The 20,727-nt window shown below is 48.8% G+C and overlaps 2 protein-coding genes across 6 annotated transcripts in view; one reads left to right on the top strand and one right to left on the bottom strand.

The window, feature by feature from the left end:
- Positions 1 to 7,188, top strand: part of FAT2 (FAT atypical cadherin 2) — a 72,780-nt gene extending 65,592 nt beyond the window's left edge. For 2 of the 5 annotated variants that reach the window (XM_045184986.3, XM_045184987.3), the window contains exons 22-24: positions 10 to 127; positions 1,766 to 2,226; positions 3,303 to 7,188. In XM_045184986.3, coding sequence (XP_045040921.2) covers positions 10 to 127; positions 1,766 to 2,226; positions 3,303 to 3,835 — 1,112 coding nt within the window. In that variant the 3' untranslated portion in view covers positions 3,836 to 7,188. Of the gene's footprint in view, positions 1 to 9; positions 128 to 1,765; positions 2,227 to 3,302 lie in introns of those variants that run through there. The other 3 variants (XM_024576736.4, XR_006653491.2, XR_006653490.2) reach the window with 3 other exon arrangements.
- A 6,016-nt stretch (positions 7,189 to 13,204) lies between these two features.
- SLC36A1 (solute carrier family 36 member 1) overlaps positions 13,205 to 20,727 on the bottom strand; it is a 33,617-nt gene continuing 26,094 nt past the window's right edge. Inside the window, exon 10 of the mRNA XM_045184951.3 lies at positions 13,205 to 17,646. Within this exon, the coding sequence (XP_045040886.2) occupies positions 17,375 to 17,646 (272 nt within the window). The 3' untranslated portion in view covers positions 13,205 to 17,374. The remainder of the gene's footprint in view (positions 17,647 to 20,727) is intronic.

Genomic DNA, 20,727 nt, shown 5'->3' with positions numbered 1-20,727 from the left:
TCCTCCCAGGCTATGTCTGCAAGTGCCCCCCACAGTCCTCTGGGACACACTGTGAACAAGGGGAGAACTGCACCTGGACAACCTGCCAGAAAGATGGAACTTGTACCTCCTCCCCTGAAGGAGGCAGGTAAGCACAGGAGAGGCCGCATGCCACTGGCTCCTCACCCTGGGCGTGACACCCTTAGGGAATGAGCTCTGCACTCTGAACTCTGGAAAGGCCAATGGGAGGCAAGGGACTGAGTGCTCCAGGACCTGGCTTCTTGGCCTTTTCCACGGGTCAAGGCTTCTCCCTCTGACCACCTGTATCAGAACACTCTGGAAGAGGCAGGTGCTTATTAATAAGATATTCCCCAAGCCCTATTCTGAACCTACTGAAACAGACTCACCAGGCTGGGGCCCAGGAATCTGCATGTCTAACCGGCTCCTCAGGCCGTTCTGATCTTTGATAAAGTCTGAAAATAGCTGAAGTTTTTACTCTTTTGCTCTAGACTGTGACTTCCTAGAAAATAAGCTGGGACAGTGACCACTTGGTACAGGCACAGCTATGGGTCAGGAACCCCACTGCAAGCCACCTGTGCCTAGTATTATGCTGGCCTGAGGGTGGGGGGTGGGAGGGTGCAGGGGTTGCAAGAGAAGGCAAATCATCTAAGGGTCCTAGAGATCAAGAGGTTTTGGCAATTATCTGGTTTTATTGGCTCCCCAACTTACAAGCCTTTAAAAAATCACGAGGGAGACTGGTGAAAAAGGTACATCCCTGGACCAACTAATTTGGAATCTCCAAGGAATGATGCCTGGGATCCTTTTTTTTTTTACAAACTCTGAAGGGATCCCTTTGCGGTCCGTCTGTGCCTAAGTGAGCTAATGATGTAGTCCACCCACTCATGTTACAGCTGGGGAAACTGAGGCCCAGAGAAGGAAAGGGCTTCCCCAAGATTCCTCCATGTGTTTATGAGCCAAGTCTTCTTTCTCAGCAACTGGCCCTTTGGCCGCACTTCACTTACTGCTCTGCAGTACACAAGGCTCTCCTTTTGGTAGATGTGTGGGGAGGACCCTCCTTGGCTGCAAGCAGCGTTTGCATTTTAAAAGAGGAACTTGGGGAGGACAATGTTAAACCCCAAAGGACAAACTGCTGGTGCTGAACTTTCAGGCACTGGGAGATGTTTTGGGCTCAAGTAGAATGGAGTGAATTTTTCAAAAGTGGATAAAGCTGGCCGTTGAAGTCTCCTAAGAGCCTCATACCATGGAAGACTAAGCTGAAGGTGACCCGAGAGGTCATACAGTTCCAGGGGCTCTCTCTGAAAAGGCGGCCCAATGTAAGATCCATGCAGAGCCACGGGGGTCCCTGTGGCCTGCTGGTGGTGTCTGGTCACCATTGTTGAGTGACTGCTAACTTGCATCTGGACCCCTGCCATTGTAGCTAGAGGACAGCTAGGTGTGTTGGCTGCCGTATCTATCATAGTTTGTGGTTGGAAACCTGATCTCAGTGGTGGAGAATATATCCAACGTCTGGATCTCATGGGTGAACACAATGCATGTGCTCAGAGTCCACATCCAAATGGTCGTGAATAAGGGTGTAGCTGGGTCCTGCTAAAGGATGGAAAGTTCTGAAGTCGATATGTGAGTGTGTTTGATAACCATACACACATTTTTGGTGGAAAATTGGAGAGGGTGAGCTTGAGTGTAGGGCTCTCCATCCCATTCATCTTTGTAAGAGGGGACATGGAAAGGAAGTGACTCAGCCCCCTACCTTACTTCTCTGTCTCAGCAGGTGTGAAATTAAGGCAAGCGGCTGCGTAGAAGAATACTGCCTAGTCACCCCTGACATCAAAAGAGGGGACTGGGGGCAGCAGGAGATTCTGATCATCATAGTGGCCCTACTGTTCACCATTGTCACCGCTGTTGGGCTTCTCTTCTATTGCCGCCATTACAAGTCTCACAAGCCTGTGGCCATGGAAGACCCAGACCTCCTGGCCAGGAGTGTTGGCGTTGACACTCAAGCCATGCCTGCCATTGAGCTCAACCCCCTGAGCACCAGCTCCTGCAACAACTTGAACCAAGTAGAGCCCAGCAAGACCTCAGGTCCAAATGAACTCATCACTTTTGGACCCAGCTCTAAGCAGCAGCCAGTGGTCTGCAGTGTGCCTCCCAGACTCCCACCGACTGCGGTTCCTCCCCGCTCTGACAACGAGTCCATCATTAAGAGGACCTGGTCAGGCGAAGAGATGGGTCAGTATGGCCAGAGGCCCTTAGCCTCGGGGACTGATGGAATGGGGTGGTAGACCTAAGCACTTCACCATTGGAGGCACAAGGGATTTTGGCCACCTTCAGTCCAATCCCTTGGAATGGGGTGTGAAGGGTTATGTTCAAGGCCACAGTGCACTCGTGGACTGGAACGGAAGCCAGGTCTGTGGACTCAGAGTCTGTGGCTCATTCTGCTGCATCATAATCCAGTCCTCTAAATTCCAAGATACTCCACAGGTTTGATGTGAATGGCAGAAACCTATAGACTCTGGATAGGAGTGGGTAGGATCCCGGGGGTAAAAAGGGGGCTTCTGCACATCTGCGCTCTTCTAGGAAGGGAAAGAGAAGCCATAGTCCAACTTTCTGGTTGCCCAGTCTGGAGGTGCAGCCCCTTAGGTGAGACCTGGCTAGCTGAGAGGAGGCACCTTCACCCCTCCCATGTTTGGCTCAAAAGGAGGTGAATATGTAAGCACTTTATAATTGCTGGTGTATTCACCAATAGTTAAAACAGGTATTTGCACTAACTTTTTGCCGGAAGAGTAGCTAGGACCCATAAAGATACAGTGACCTGTCCTAACTCACCCAACGATTCAGTAGCAGGGGCACAACTGGGACCAAAGACACCTGGTCGCCAGGCTTCCAAGACATACCCCATTCCTTCATGCTCTCTGATACACGCCACCACACCTGCTCTGAACTGTGTGTCTGTTTCCTTCAAATAAGGAGAGGAAACCCACCAGTAAGCCTTGGGATGCAGCTGCTGTCTGCAGCGCCAGGGGTGGGCTGCATGAAGCCATCCACATTCTTCCCTGTCCATTCACCCTTCGATCAGTCACAAGACAGACTGGCTTTGGGTTAAGCCTCTGGCCTTGAACTTGGCCACACTGGATTCTAGATATAGACCTAAGCTGCCAGAGATAACACGCTTAAACCGGCCATACATTCACCGACTCCTTGGGCCATCTCTACCTCTTGCTAAGTTATATATAGCAACTATCAGGCCAGCTGGAACCTTCACCAGGGAAATGCAAAGCTCACCGTGTACTGCTATTCTCTTTCAGTGTACCCGGGAGGAGCCGCAGTCTGGCCCCCTACTTACTCCAGGAAGGAACGCTGGGAGTACCCCCACTCGGAAGTGACCCCAGGCCATCTGCCATCCTCTCCTCACCGGCACCAGAACCCAGCTGTGATGCCAGAACCTGCTGGCCTCTACGGAGGTTTCCCCTTCCCCCTGGAGCTGGAAAACAAGCGGGCACCCCTCCCACCCCGTTATAGCAATCAGAACCTGGAAGATCTGATGCCCCCCGGGGCCCCCAGTCCCCGGGAACGCCTGCTGGCCCCCTGTCTCAATGAGTACACAGCCATCAGCTACTACCACTCGCAGTTCCAGCAGGGAGGGGGAGGGCCCTGCCTGGCAGAGGGGGGCTACAAGGGGGTGAGTATGCGCCTCAGCCGGGCTGGGCCCTCATATGCCGACTGCGAGGTCGGGGGTAGGCTTCCCACAGGCCAAGGCCAGCCTCAGGCACCCCCCAACTATGAGGGCTCTGACATGGTAGAGAGTGATTATGGGAGCTGTGAGGAGGTCATGTTCTAGCTGTCCTCAGAGGAAGGCAGCTGGGAGGCCAAGGACTTGGCACCTTCCTCCTGTCTTACACAGAGTGAGCAGAGCATGGCTGGGAAAGTGGGAGGGAAGCCCCCATACCCATTCCAGGCTGCCATACTTTGAAATGTGCTCTTCCAGACCCCCACCTAGTCCCTGAGGCTGGAGGGAAGCAGAGGGCAGAGCTCCAAAAACAGCACTAGGGTCCCCAGCAGAAAGGGGATGCGCAGAGCAGTTATCCTGGAAAACTGGGAAAAACTGCCTCCTGAGATGGGCGAGAGGTAGCCTGTCTCTGATGTGCCATCTCTCAGTGCCCAGGGAAGAGGGGCCTGAAATACTGGGTCGGCTCCATCGGGGCACATTCCTACACCTGCCTACAGCTCCATTCTGGAGGCAGAGGCAGGTTCCTGCCTCACAGGCTACCGCTACACCCACTGTAAAGACCAGGTCCCAGGAGGGCCACACGGTGTCCTCCTAGGCACTGAGAGGTGAGCAGCAGGCGAGCAGTTACCAAAATTCACCTATGCACCCTGCCTCATTCGTATGTCCACGGCAGCATCCGCTCCGTGCCAGGCACTGGGCCGGGCATGGGGATAAGATCGTGAATGAGGGTGACAAAAGGTACCTGAGGAGCATCACTTTGGCCTCAGTCTCCTGGAATCTCTAATCCAAATTCCAACACAGCAACTTGCTCCACCTCTTTAAGTCACATGACTTTCTACCAACCAGGGCCAGCCAGGATTCGCAGAGCCCTGGACCTTCTTTGTTAAAGAATTCAGACCTCATGGAACTCTGGGTTCTTCATCCCAAGTTTCTCAAGCACTTTGGGACAAAGGAAGGAAGGATATAATTCATCATTTAAAAGGATTTTAGGCACTTTTCAACCTTGCTGTCTGGATGAGCTGCCCCAAAGGGAGTTTTCTTCTGTAGACACAAGGTACTCAGAATGTCCATTCAGGGAGGGTGGAGGCAGGGCGTCAAACAGCAGAGTGCCCAGACCGGACACCCTGCCCTTGCCTGCCCCTCTGTCTCTAAGTGTTACCTGCAGCGACTCAACCCTACGCATGGAGGGTCAATGTGGGCACATGTCTGCACATGTGGGCACCCGTGAATAGTATGTTTGTACACATGTGTAGATTGTATGTAGCCAGCAGTGGCAGCGACCAGAGAATTCTGGTGGCCTCGCTACTCCCCTCGCCCCCCATTCCTTTCTCTGGTCCATTGCTTTTTCATGTGTTGTTTCTGGAGACGAAAGTCAAAAGGAAGAGCAACAGAGACTCGCCCACAGGGTTGCTGCTCACAGGGGAGGGAGGCTGTGTGGGTGAGGCCGTGTTCGTATGAGTGGCTTGTGGTTGTGCGTGTGAATGTGAGCGTGAATGACGGTGTGCATGGTTTCAGTGGTCATTTTTTTTTAACAATAAAATATCTTTTTTACTGTTATTTTCTATGTCACTTACTCTGTTTGGGGTTGAGTCAGAGAAAATGCACTAGGGCCTACAGGCCCTTCCAAGCTGAGGTTCACAGGATTCGGGGAGACCCTAGAAGTCATCCCCAAATCTAGCAAAACAGCGAAAATAAAGATCCCTACGCCCTACCGCAGACATACAAAATTAGACCCTCTGGGGGCGGGGCCCAGCACGCTGTTTGGAAAAAAATGCCTCCGATTCTGGAGCAACTGTCCACAGCCAGGGGAACATTTCGCTAACCAGCTCTGAGCCTGGAGAGCTGGTCCCTGCCCAAGGTCCCCACTGCAGACTGTGGCTCTGGGGTCCAAACCAATTCTCACTCAGGCGGGTATGACTTGGCCTCTCATTTTTCAGTAAAACTAAGACAGTAAATAACACCTACACCATAATACTGTTCTGAGGAATAAACTCAAAGAACTTATAGCAACATAGACAATAAATGGTGACTATTATGCTAACAAATAGTACCGGGTAGTATGCAGGTAGGATTAACTTTATCAGAACTGTACAGGAAATTACAAATAACCTAGTCCAGTGTTGCCTAAATTTCTGTTGTTGTGCTAACCACTTTTATGATTTGGCCCCGATAGAATACCACTTGTACTATTATTTACTCAATATTTTTCTTTTAGTACATTTAGTTTTTTAAATTTTTTACTCCCCTTCAAACAATAGTACCCATAAGCTGAAAGATGCACAGGTTTCATCCAGCACACGTGAAAATCCATTCCACTCAGATTTTTAAAAGTGACCGTCCTGGGCCCCCTGCAGCACGTTTGGGAAACACTAATCTAGTCCATCTCCATTCCCAGCATTCCTTACCCTGAGACCCACCGAGGAGGAGGTGTTCGTCCGAGGTCCCACAGCTACAACTTCACAGGGACAAGACCCAGCCTGAGGAATCTCCCTACAAAACCACTCTCTCAGCCTCTGTCCGCCCAGCCCACCTCTCCACAAACCAGGCCCCTCCTACCTTTTGTCCTCTGGAGACTGCACCTTCCTCGATGAGCCACCAGAGGGCTCTCTGAGATCATGACCCAGCCCACTAGGACCCAAAGATTTTTCAGGGAAATCTCCCACATCAGGCCACTGGTGCTCCAAACGCCCTGAGAATGACACAGCATAACAGTGGAAGAGAAAGGCAGAGACCCAGGGCTCCTGACTTCCAGACGGGTGTTTTCATAGTCACCACAGTCATCCTCACTGCCACCTCTTACTGACACTTGCTATACGTCGGGCACTGGGCAAGCACTTGTCATGTCCTGTCTTATTTAATTCTCACAAAAAAACCATGAGGTTTTTTTGAGGTAAGTACTATCATCTCCATTTTTTTATGTTTTAATTTATTCTATATTGTATTTTTTTCCACATTACGATTTAGTCCCTGTATGCCTCCCTCCCCCCAGCAACTTCTACTTACTCCTCTGCCATCTTGGATCAACATGCCCATTTTTTAGACAGAGGGGCAGAGGCACCCAGAAATTAAGTAGTTCGTAACTCATGTGAGTAACTTAAAGTGAAGTCACCCAGATGATGACTGACAGGCCTAGGATTCAATTCAGGGCTGCCTGACTCCAGATCCACACCTTATATTTGGGTTCATAAAATAAATTACAAACAGGATATCAGTGGGCTGAGGAATAGTAGCAAGAAGGACTGAGAGGGCCTAATCCAATGATCCCACCGAGTGCAGAGGCAAGAACATCACCATAATTCTAGGCCATACTAACAACCAGGGTGTCCGGAATCAGGAAGGTGGACTCTGTTCAAACCTGGGGCTGACCTCCAGGCCACTCCTGTAATTCTGGCTCCATTCTGGGGCTGGACCTTAAGAGCCTCACGGCAACCTTGAGCATTGCAAGAGGGGGCAGCCAGGGAAGGGGTGGGGGTGGGTGGCAGGACTTACAACCATGTCCTGTGAGAAAGGGCAGCTGGGATCCATCAGGACAAATGGGAAAGGGATTTGAGACCGCTCCTCCAGGTGGCAGTGGAGTGAGCGGCCCGCACAACTGTGCCTTCACGTAGGGTTTTTCAAGGCCTCGTACACAAGGCAGATGTACCTTCCATCAACCAGAGCAGTGCTGGAGGGAGACACATGAGGTCATGGGGAGAAGACTGAAGCCATGGCTAGAACCTCAAAAAAGGATCGAAGAAGCTTCAGTAAGAAGGGCAGACCCAAAGGCATTGGGAGGAAAACTACTCTCTTTTGGATGAAGATTATAGAGATTGTGAAAGATAGAGGGGATAGAGTATATAAAATTTTCAGACATACAGTGACTTGCCAGGGCCCACAGTGAATTCAATATAGCACAGCCGGCCCATCTTCCTTACACCACATGACGAACTGGTGAAATGCCACCTTTGAGGGCACCGGGCCCAGGTGCTCAACAATAACCCACACTGCAGTGCCTACGGACAGATGCTGGAAGCCCTCGGACATCCGTGCCAGCTCCATCTCGAGGAGAGGTACAAGCTGTCTCTCTGAATGAGCAGACTTTCTCAGGGACCGGGCTAGAGAAAGACAAGCTTTAGAATTTTTTCAAGACTCGTCAACACATCTACAGGGTCCAAGCAAGGAGTGCCCAGTTAGACTGGTGTCAAACTCAAAATGAATATAGTGATGTCAACTCCTCAGGGGCCAGGGCACCACACTCCGCACCGAAGGAGACTATGCTGAATTTGGTTACTAATTCCAGGTACATGATTAGCCCCACGGACAGGCCATGTGAGAGCAAGCCTGACCCGATTCAGGCTTCGAGCAGCTCACGATATTGGCCAAGTGGTCACACCTTTCTAGCATAAGTAGGGATGGGGCTAGCCAAAGAGGGGCCGTTATGGCATTGCTAGGGAGGGAACCATAAATTCTTATTGATGAGGCTAGGGAAGGTTCTAGAGAGGAGCAGCCATCTGAACTGGGTCTTAAAGCTGAACTTCAGATTTAGCACTAAGAGTAGAGTCAGAGAGGCTAAGAGAACAGCCTAAAGTGAAGGCCTAAACGTCTTGAGCATCTGGGCAATGGCGGGTATTTCTGATGGGCAGGTTGGAATATGGGACGACTTCGGTACCCAGATTAGGGCCTGGAAATGTGCTGTGTCCACTGAGGGGAGGGGTGCGGTGACAGAATCTGGAGCAGGAAAGCAGATCTCAGGGGCACAGGCATGAGGTTTGGAGACAGACAGAGCTGGCTCCACTTAGAAACATGTGACCTTGGGCAAGTTATTCACCTTCCTGTCTCAGTTTGCAAACTGGGGATATTACCAGGACCTTTCTTCACGGAATCTGAGTACTAAAGGACATAATACAGGTAGTGCTTAACGTAGTTGGCACAGTGAATATTCAAAGAGATGGTAGATATTTATTTCACCATCACTATTAAAAAGGAAGATCTTTCTGTAGTCTCCCTGACCACACACCTACCTTTGTTCCATGGCCAAGAAAGGATGTCCCCCCCAGCTAGGGCTGGGGAGAGGCTAAATATATTAAGATAGTGGTTCTCAACAGGAGAGGGGTGCTATTTCCACCCCCTCCCACCTTACCCCATATACAAGGAGACCTTTGGCAGTATCTGGAGACATTTTTGGCAGTCGCAAACGGCAGATGTGACTGGTATCCAGTGGGGAGAGGCCAGGGAGGCTGCTAAACATCCTACGGGGCACAGAAAAGCTCCCACAACAAAAGATTATTAAGCCCTAAACGTTCATAACACTGAGGATGAGAAACTCTGATCTAAGGAACCACATTGGCTTTTATGTAGCACCAGAGCCGCGGGACCTGGCCTGGGGAAAAGTATCCTTCTATCGAGAACAGCAGTTATGGCAGACAGTTGGCACGTTTACAAAAAGGCACCATTCTGAACTCTACATTTGTCAGAGTAAATACCAGGGTGAGTAAAAAACAAAAGACAATTCAACAATATATAGAAAGAATAATATACCATGACCAAGTAGGATTTATTCCAGGTAAGCCAGGCTAGTTCAATATTCAAAACTAAATCAATATAATTAATCTACCATATCAACAGGTGAAGAAAAAAATTGTATGATCATATTCATCGATGCCGAAAAAGCATGACAAAAGTCAACACCCGTTCCTGATTAAAAAAAAAAAAATCTCTCAGTACAGAAATAGAGGGAACTTCTATAAAAACCCTACAGCTTACATCGTACTTAAAGTTGAAAGGCTGGATGCTTTCCAAATAAGGTCAGGAACAAGGCTAGGCTGTTCACCGTACCCACTCTTTTTTAGCATAAAGTTCTAGCCATTGCGATAAGGCAAAAAAAAAAAAAAGTGTACAGATTGGAAAGGAAGAAATACAGTTATCTCTATTTGTAGACAACTGTTGTCATAGAAAATCCCAAGAAATCTAACCAGAAATCCATAGAACTGTTCTTGAGTGCAGAAGGGTCACAAGACACAACAGGAACACTCAAAAGTCAATTTCTATACACTACCGAGGAACACGTGGCAGCTGAAATTAAAAACACAGTACTGTTTACAATCACTCCAAAGAAAATTAAATTCTTTGGCATACATCAAACAAAACATTTACACAATCTAATAACTGGCAAAAAAAAAATACCACCACCAAATGCTGACAAGGATACAGAGACACTATATCATTCAGACATGGCTGGTACAGTCACTTTGGAAACTGGTTTGGAAGTTCCTTCTAAAATTAAAACTGGGCTTACCATACAACTCAGCAACTGCACCCTTGAGTATATATCCCAGAGAAATAGAGATTTATTTTCATGTAGACACTTGTACATGAATATTCACAGCAGCTTTATTTGTAATAGCCAGATCTGGAAACTATGCAAATTTCTTTCGATGGTGACCTGTTAACCAAACGGTGGTACATCCATATCATGGAATACAATGCAGTAATGAAAAGGAAAAAATAATTGATACAGGCAATAATTCAGATGATCCTGAAGGAAATTGTACCTAGTGAAAGATGCCCATCAAAAGGATACGTACAACACAATTCAATTTATGTAGTGTTCGTGAAATAACATAACAGAGATGAAGAACAGATTCGTGGTTGCCTGGATTTAGGGAGATGGGAGAGCACACAACATGTGTCTAATAAAGGGTAGCACGAGGAGTCTGGTGGTGATGAGTTAAGCATCTCGACTGTGGTGCAGGAAACTATACACGTGACAAACTGCTTGAAGCCACACACACATACATGCACAAGAATGAGTACACATGTAGCTGGGGAAACCTGAACGAGCTCCATGGGTTCTGCCACCATTGGTGTCCTGGTGTTGATGACGAACTATAGTCATGCAGCATGTGAGCACTGGAGGAGACGTGGAGAAGGGAGCACCGGGTCTCCCTGTATATTTCTTTGCACCTTCCTGTGAATCGACAATTACTTCAAACCGAGAAGCTTGAAATTTCTTAAAAAGACTAAATTTTGAAAGAAGAAAAGTATTCAAACAAATGCTTCTTTTACGAAGATAGACTAATGGCAAATAAACCCAGGAAAAGATGTAGAACATCATTAGTCATTAGGCAAATGCAAATTAAAACCACAAGGAGGTGCCACTACATATCCATTCAGACAGCTCCAATCAAAAAGACCACCGTACACAGTACTGACGCAGATATGGAACAATGGGAACTTTCATCAACTGTTCGTAGCAATCCCAACAGCACAGCCACTCGGGAAACCAACTTTCCGATTTCTTATACAGCGAGTATATGCTACTTTCTATGTAACTCCACAATTCCACTCCTAGGTGTTTACCCAAGAGACATAAAAACTTAGGTTTACACAAAGATCTGTCCATGAATATTTATGGTAGCTTTTTTCGTAACAGCCAAAAGCTAGAAGCAACCCAAACATCCACTAACTGCTAAATAAATAAATTGTGGCTCATCCATACAGTGGAATATTATTTGGCAAAAAGAAGAAACAAACTACTGGCACATGTAACAACAGGATGAATTTTAAAAGCACTGTGTCAAGGAAAAGCAGCCAGACAGAAAGGACTACATGCTTAACGGTTCCATTTAGATGACGTTCTAGAAAAGACAAAACTAAAGACGAGCAAGTCAGGTCAGTTGTTGCAAAGGGCTGAGTGGCGTGGGGATGGGATTAACTACACGGGGCACTAGGGAACTTCCGGGGTAAAGCAAACATTCTGCATCTTGACTGAGTGGCGGTCAAATGACTGCATGCATTTGTCAAAACTCATCAAACTGTACCCTTAAAAAAGCAGGTAAACTTTATTATATGTAGATTATACCTTAAATTTTTTTTCAAAAAATAAATGGTGCAGGGAGACTGATAGCTAAGGGTCTAGCAAAGCTCACTGATTAAAGACACACAGTTTCTTGGTAGGCGCCTGCACCGGGCTGAGTGTAAGGAAGCCAGCCTAACTAGTAGAGAGCCCCAGGTGTAGGGTCCAAATTCAGTCCACCGTCACTCAAGTTTATGCCTCCAGCAGCGAGTGGGCTTACCTGGATGGCCCTGGTTACCTGGAAGGGTAACGACCATTAAGTATGGACGTGACCAGGAATAAAAACATGAAGAGATAAGCAATTTAAAAAGGGTTGAATGCTCTATATGAGGTGAGCAAGACACGATTATAACGTACGCATAACCAGAAAAACAAGTAAAACTGCTTCTGAGTCTTGGTTTTCTTCAATTCAGCTAATATTTCAAAAAATGTTTCATAAGCCCTTCGCGCCAGGCACCTTATAATATTCTAACCCTCACAACAATCCCTAAAGGACACCTCCCTCCTGAGGCCGTAACAAAGAGGGGGAGGCAGCCAGTGCCTTGGGAAGTGTTGGGGTTCTGGAATCACAGGGCGTGCGTGTGTATACCAGTTTTGCCACTTAGTGGCTGGTGACTTGGAAGTCACTGAATCTCTTTGACCTCCATTCCAGCAATAATACTGATAACTAAAAATGGTCAAAATACACGTCCTACCTTCCTCTCTTGGGAAAGTGTTGTACTTTAACAGTGTTCTTTGAGGGCTCTGCTTTTGAACAAGTCTACTTCGGTCATTAACAAAGATCAGTTTTCAAATCACCCAAGGGCCAGTCAGACGGTCTTGCTTTTCTCCTTAAGTGTGACAAAAACAGAAGGGAAGTCATCGCTTCCACTGTCTTGAAATCAATCTTCCCCTTTCAAGAAAATTGAGTGTTACCTCTCGTATCAGTAAGGGCCCCTCAGAAAAACAGAACCAGTAAGATGGATGGATGTGTGTATATATATACATACATACATATACATATACATATACACACACACATATATATATATACATATATATATATAGAGAGAGAGAGAGAGAGAGAGAAAGAGATTCCCAGGAATTGACTTAAGTGATTGCTGAGGCTGGCAGGGTGGCAAGCTGGCAACTCCTGGGCAAAAACTGATGCTGCAGTCTTGAGGCAAGAATTTCTTCTTCATCAAGGAAACCTCAGTTTTGCTATTAAGGTCCTTCAACTGATTGGATGAGGCCCACCAATTTTGAGGATAATCTTTTATTTAAAGGCAACTGATTGTTTAGCCACACCAACAAAATACCTTCACAGAAACACCTAGGTTAGTGTTTGAATAACTGGATTATTCAATACTATAGCCTAGCCACACTGACGCATACAACTAAGCGTCACCCCTGGTATGTGCGGCCCTTCAGTATTCAGAGACGGTGAGAAGAGCAGACAGGAACAGCAGGACTGTCTAATAGGAAAATTGTCACCTGGCCCTTCTCTGTGGGACTCTCAATCTCATAGGTGGTTCTACTGTTCACACGACGCCCCCAATCATGAACTCTATGAAATAAACTTGAAACATTTTGACGTAAGATCAAGTAAGGGGATCTCGGTGACATTAAAAAAAAAAAAAGTGAAAACAAAGACACAGACCACAACCTTCAAAAATAAAAAATAAAATTCATTTATTGAAAAGGAAAAGTTTACCACATGATCCGTGTGCAGAACCCCAAATGACACCCTCTAGGAGCTCCTGCACGATCCGATTTCTGCACATGCCACGTGGGAGCACACATTCGTATAGGCACACAACACGCCCAGCACTGTGTGGTTGTCACAACCTGCTGGACGGCAGGTTTGATACTCCTCTAGTCACACACCCACTGACATGGTTTACAATAGTCACAGAATTGTACCGTTCACTAGAAGAAAATGGCTTCCCCAGAATCACCTTGATTTAAATGAGAAAACACAGCTTATGATAGGCACCCTCCACCCTCACCCCCGCCCCACCCCCCACACTCTGATAACCTCGTATCAGCACCATTTGTGTCCCCCGGCCAGAGGAGGACCCCGTGGTACAAAGGACAGGGAAGAAATGCGACAAACCGACTCTGTCAGAGCAAACAGCCTTGCCGCCCGCAGGACTAACTGCCTGAGAGTATCGAGCACGGACCGCAAAGGAAAACCACACTGTCTCTTCTTCCCCTCACGGTCCTGGAGATTTGTAACGTCCTTCGGAAAATTTAATTCTGCGGCAGACTTGGAGCCGACTCGCCAGTTAGCAGGGCGTGCCCCTTGCACTGGGTGTCTGCACTGTGAGCACCCAGCGTCGTGCTCTGGCCAGGGTGAATGCTGCTGCCTGCTTACCAGCTACGACATAAACCCACCGACACAGACCCCCTGCCGTGAAAAGTGGACACAGAAAGCTGTAAACAGACATAGACTGAGATTTTGCACTTCCAAAGAAACATGTAGTGTTAAACAGAAGTGATATTCTCTAATTTGGGGAGGAACTGGAGGAGAAAAGAGCAAGACAGGAGTACAGGGGAGGGGGAAGATTTTCCTAACACACCTGTCCGGTGGGATCATCACTTTAAGACAATTGCTGAAACTGCAGATTTTACCTTTTGTGAAGGCAGAGAGTAGTGAGCACCAGCCAGTGGATCTGGCTGGGGAGGTGAATGACAGGGCAGGGCATAAGCCGCTCAGCTAAGACGTGCCCTACACTCACATATATCGGGCCAGGGTTTGTGCGGATGAAGGGGTCCTAGCAGCTGGACAGCGGCACATTATAAATCACATTGCTCGTGAATGGTGACAACTTCTAGGCAAATTGAATAGAATATGCCAGGTCATGCTCTTCCCAGCAAGCACCTGCATTTAAGGGGAGGTACATTGCCGACAGGGAGCTGGAAACTGGCTCCTGATAGTGGCGTTTGCAGGTCAGAACAGGGGGCTCTGAGTAGCGACCTCTGAGCTAATAAAAATCTGGGGCTGCATGAGGAGACTGGGGGAGGGACACAGAGCCTAACAGTACTGAGCCAGAAAACCCAGGATTTGCCTTTGGCTTGGCAGATGCAGCCTCACACTACAGTAAGCCTTTGCTTTGTTGCTCCTGATCAGACTCCTGCTTATGCTGGAGCTTTTTTCCAGGGGCTGGAGCAAGGCACAGGAAGCGGCTGGGCAGGTGGTTCTGGTTCCTAAAGAGTGGCGAGAAGAAACCAAGGGCTCCCTGACTACAGAAGGCCCAGAGGCAGCAGAAGAGGAAGCTTCCCTCAGCGGGCCCAGATGGCTGCTTCCAGAAGAGGAGGAAGGGATCCCTCCCATTGCCATCCTCAGGCTGACCCCTTTACTCAGCGCCAAACTGCAGGGCAACTGCACAACCGAAAGGCCCACTGACTGGGTTCATCTTGCCTGGTCCTCTGAGTCAGCCAGGTGATCAGGCTATCAAGTCAGGAGCACAGAAAAGAGATCAAACGGAGGGAAAGCCAAGCCAAATAGCTTCCAGATGCCCCAAAGCCCGAGCCACCTCGCCTATACACCACATTCTCTGGGTCAGGGATCCTGAAGCAATAGTCTGCATTTAGCTAAGACCTGGGGTCAGAGGACCTCAGTACTGTGCTACCTACCCCTCAATTCCAGCATCAGAGTCCCAGTGTGACTGCCCATCTGGACAGGACAGCTTCGAGCAGCTCCCTGCATGCACAGAAGTTTCCACCACAGAGGCTGTGGGCAGGACACACATCTGACCCACTTCTACTGACTCGCACCTTCTCACTCTCGGGACCACTGCGGAAAGACTGCTGGAGCCCAGGCTTGCGAACAGGAGATGATGATTCCTGAGCCCACTTTGGTAATTTCTAAGCCTGAGGCTTCAGAGGGCAGGGCTGCTGCCACCCCCAGCTAGAATCTTGGTCATATAAGCACCTGTTTGGGACCACCAATGAGCAGAAATGGTGGATGCAAAGTGTCCTTCTCCTAAAGGAGACCAAGTCACCACTGATCACATCTTCCAAGTAAATAAACTGTCAGGGACTCAAGAGTCACTACAGTGAGAAAGTTTGGCTTTGGAACAGAAAAGGAAGAAAAAGCTGGGGCTGCAAAGGTGGGTCAGAGCCCTTAGGAGCTTTGGTAAAACACAAAACCAAAAAAGCCCTGATAAAGTTGTGCTGCTCTCCTACCTTTCAGGGCAAACCGTAGCTCCCGGTAAGTAAGCAAGCGCCTAGTGACAGGAGTGGAGGACAGCGGGACCCTACCACATGTGCATATACACACACATACACGCACACAGCTCAGGAGATAAAGAGCCGACAACTAACGCCCTTCTGAATGCTTTCTCACACCTAGAGGGAAGACAGGGCAGCCAAAAGCAAGGCAGTGTACCATCCTCTGCCTTCTCTGCAGCTTCTTCCCAAATCTGAAGGCTGACCTTGAGGTGAGCCAACCCTGAGGCTATTTCTGATACTCAGGGGGAGGGACAGGCATCATAATTAGTGTTTAGAACACAGGGGACTGACATCCCAACTAAGTGGCACCTATAGAGTCCAGGTCACAAAGGCAGCCAGACAGGGCACTGTGCCTGCCTGATCGCCCGCTGATTGTAAACAACCACGCACTGCACTTAGTGTCAGACCAGCAGCTGGAAATTCTCTGAACTTAATTTCGACTGCCTGTGCACACTGGCCTCACGGTCTCGCCCATGGCAACAGTGTGGGTGTCTTCCCGGCACCACGGCAGCTGAATGCGGCCATGCTGTCTGCAGGCCAGCGCCTGAGGCTGAAAAAGAGGCCTGAACGCACAAAGCCACCATTTCATAAGCTTCCCGTGGGCAGAAACACTCGGCCGTACTTTCCTTTGGCTTTAGTGCACTAGCAGGTATTTCCTGAGTCCTTCATATCTACTCAATATGAAATCAGGTTGGTCCATGGGAGGCCAAGTGCAGGCCTCCCCACAGAGGTACACATTTAGAAGATCCTGATTGATATCTGAGGTACTCAGCCTCGTGTGCTGAGGACCTACGCAGACATTTCCTGGAACAAGTTTCTTTTCAGCAGGAAAAAGCTGATGCAAGTTTACTGAGGAAGGAGTGATTCACGATAACCTCAGATCTAGAGAGTCTAAAAACAAAAGCTAATTTTAAATAAAATAAAATATAAATATTTTCAATTGAGGCAGCAATTGATGTCTTTTGGGAGCTAAAGCAACTAAGAATACAGTATCGTGACCTACACAAGGAAATCAGAGAAGAGAAGGTGTTGCCAAGGGTCACAGCAAGCCGGAGAGAGTGAAGATTAAGAACTCCAGCTTTGGGGGCTGGTTTAAACTACTAGGTAGATCCAGACACCTGCTGGAGACTTGAATAGGTAGGAGAATATTGAGGTAAAATATTTGGGAGAGATAGGCCCGACTTTATAAAGAGAGTGAGTTCTTACTTATTTAGTCTAGACCTAGACCAGAAAATGAAATGTTAAAATTTTTAAATAAAGTGGCTGTGCAAAAAGAATAATTTCGGGGAGGAGGGTCAGAGGAGAGAGGCAGGGAAGGGAGAAGGCATGATGAGGGAAAACAGCTCTAAGGTTCTGGGTTAAATAAGCACAAATGAACAATGATGGCACTGCCACTAAAGGTACCTCCTGCATATCTGCTAGCCACTCTCCCCCCGCTCTCAATCCTACCTGGCCCAGGGAACCTGGGCGCCAGGTAGCGGGCTTCCTGAACAGCAACCTTGCTTTTTCCCAGAGCCTGGACCCTCCCTAAGGCTCTGGGTCCAGGTGCTAGGGAACACACGGGGGTAGGGAGGGCAGGTGCAGGGGATGCACCCAGACAGCTATGCAGAGGCACTGGTGGAGTTGATAAAAATGGGAGCATTGCTTGGCTGGATCAGCTCATAGAGAGCCTCATATGTCCCCACCACAAAACCCACGAAGCCCAGGATGCTGATCAGGGCGTCCTTGGCGATGGCGAGGGGGCTCATGCCCTCCGAGTAGTAGGTGGTGATCTCCAGGAGGGGCGGGATGATGAGCGCCAGGGCGCTGCTGCTCACGGAGCCCACCAGGGAGATGACCAGGTCCAGGCGGGGGATGAGGATGGCCAAGATGCCTGCGGAAGAGAGGACATGGATGTTCAAGGCTGCCCAGAGCTGGAAGGAACATCCTCACTGTCCTGCAAATTTAGCAAGTGTCCTCCTCACAGAATGGAGAGCTCCAGAGAGACTTAGACACCGGCCCAACCTCTCATCTCACAGATGAGAAAATGAATGCCCAGGGGGAGGAACCTGGGTCTCCCTGCAAGTTCGGCAAAACTGGGACTGGCTCCAGTCACCTGCCTTTCAGCTTTCCTACTGCCATACATGATTTTCATCTCCCCCCCCAAAAGGAACCAAATGACATTCCAATGCATTCCGGTCCTACAAAGGAGAGAGAGTGTGGAGCAAAAAAGGAAGTGGACCATTTCCGAGTGACTGCTCACTGTCTTACCACTGAGCATACCTCCAACACAAAATCTCTACTTGACTGACAAGAATCAAAATGGGGAAAGCCTCCCCCTGGAACGGTGCCATGGTAAACCCCATTTCACAGAGCATGATCCTACAGGGGAAGTAGAAGTAGCTCTGTGTGCAGGCTGAGCGCACACACGATGACCTCGTCCCCGTGCCAGGACAAGCTAGTGAGTGGTTCCCACGCCTGAGACTCCAGCTCGGGTGTGCGTGAGGAAGGTGGGGATGACAAAGATGAACAGGGGCTGCCCTAGAGAACGGCATCAGCTTCCCTGCCACACCAACGACCGCGCCGCTGTCAAGCTGCTCGGACAGTGTGGTTCAAACCAAGGGGAACAGGTTTCACTGGTCACATCGAGCCAGTGCCCAGCAATCCCACCATCCTATCTAACTCAGCTTTCCACGGGAGGTGAAGGCCAATGTTTCCCAAGTTTATTGAGGATTATGGGCTCTGGAATTAGGCTCTTGTGTTTGAACCCTGGTTCTACCTGAGTGACATTGGGGAAGCTATGGCTCCTTTCTATTCTCCAGTTTTATTGTGGGCAAAATGAGAATACTAATGGCTCCTATGTCACAGAGATGTCATGAGGACTAAAGGAGGTCACACGAGCACTTAACAAAAGGCCTAGTGTGTGGCAGGCATGCAACACAGTTCATACTATCATCCTGAGTGTGTTCTTCACTGCTCATGGAAAGTGCATCCTTAACTTGTTAGTACTCAGATGCATTTCGAAGCCTGCCTTCCCCACTGCTGGCCTCCAACTGGAAGTCCTCAGCATTAGAACGGCAACCCAGGGCACATGAATCACCTCCCTGAGCCCTAACGAGTTACATTGGCCATGGGGGTTTCCGTTCTAACTTCATAGAGCAAAAACGCAGTCAAATTGCTCAGAGGAAGGCGTCACACTGGTGAGACTGTCAGAACATCTGAGTCCAACGCAGCCAATTTTCCCCTTCAGAGGGACTTCTGAACCGATCAATGGATCGCTGCCTCTTTGGCTGAGCATCAGACGGAAAGTCCTGGGTTGCATTTAGAGGCCAGGCTTTACGAGAAACACTTGCTTTTAAACTGGAATACCACTCCTGGCAGTAAGAGGAGAGGCCTGTGGGAAACGAGATTTATTAGGGGAGGGGCAGATTCATATCTCCTGTCTTGCACTTACTAGTCACTAGCTATTGAACTTTAAGTGAATTCAGTTCCCCGTTCACACTGGCCACATTCCAAGGACGCAACAGCCACCTGTGCCGAGCGGCTACTGTCCTGGACAGCACAGACCCAGAATACTTCCATCACGGCAGAACATCTAGTGTCTCGCCGACTACACAACCCGCATTCTACTCGTTGAGCTGAACTTGCCTGTGCTACACGGGTATATAACTCCACACCGTGATTATCTTCCCATTGAAAGAAAGGCCCAGAGAGGTTACATGATATAAAGTGACAGAGCTAGGACTAGAATCCAGGACCTCAAGCCCCTGGTACAGTTCCATCAAGAACTTGATTAGTAAGAAAATAGAGACCAATATAGAGACCTGCAAGAGGAGGGAGAGCAGCGGATCTGGCTGACCAGAAAGATCCTGTCTAAGAACTGGGGGAGTCAGATGTTGGGTTAGCTCTGCCAGGGAGACACCACAATGGTTTGGCAGAGAATCCTGCACATAGTCAGCCCAGACCTCTCTCTGCTTTGTAAAGGAAATAACACAGGGTTTTGAAGCCTGTAACAACAGAGAGTACAGGAGTCCTGCGCCTCAGACCTGGCCCTGCCATGGTTTCACAGCCTTGGAGCAATCCTGTCCTCTTTCCTACCTCTAGCGACCAGCCCAGGCGGCAGTCACCCACAACACCTTCACTGTTCTGAAGCCGTCAGAAGGTCTACAAAAGTGCAGCCGCTTAACAACAGTCTCTTCCAGCCCTCACATTTCCAAGTAAACGGAGTTAGTGACATTCCTCAAAACTTCAGGGTTGAATCTGGAGGGAAGCTGGAGGTAAACTGCCTAATGACAAAACAGTGTTCTCCTCATGGATAAACCAGTGCTCAACGGGAGCTGATCTGCTGTGTGTCCCGGAATAAGACACTTGCCCTCTCTGGGGTCTGGGTCTCCACCTGCCCACGCATGATTGTGGTTGAGAGGTCAGGCTCTGGACTCAGAACCCAGGCTTGTATCCCAGGCCCACCACAAACCAGTCAGTTACTTACCCTCCTTTAGACTCTTATTTGCCCTACTGCTGAACAGGGATGGTCAAATATAAAGATTTTAGAGAAGTACGTACATAGCGAATGCTTCATAAATGTCAACTACTATAATTACCATCCCTGCTTAGTGGCAGGCTGTGACCCAGGGTAAACTGGCTCACCATTCTGAGACTCAGTTTGTTTACCCATGAAATAGGTGATGGTACTAATACTGATTGATTGCTGAGGTCTCGCCCACCTCTGCATTTTCAGCAACTACACAATGCAGATTCAGTATCTCAGGAATGTGCTCTGGGATGTGTCCCCCAACTCACTGTCAACTGGAAAGCACTGTGTGCTGCTCAAGGGTGGCACAGCAGAGCCATGGGACTCCTGTCCCAGACACATGGTTGTGCCAAACGTCGCTTCCAGCCCACCTGGCTTTGCACCATTAAAAGGAGAGCGCGTCATTCCACTGGTCTCTGCGGCTGCTCCAGCCCGCTCGACCGA

Source organism: Desmodus rotundus, chromosome 6 (genome assembly GCF_022682495.2).
Source record: "Desmodus rotundus isolate HL8 chromosome 6, HLdesRot8A.1, whole genome shotgun sequence".
NCBI lineage: Eukaryota > Metazoa > Chordata > Mammalia > Chiroptera > Phyllostomidae > Desmodus > Desmodus rotundus.
Note: the sequence above shows the minus strand (reverse complement) of the source record. Positions and strands in the feature narration are given on the sequence as shown.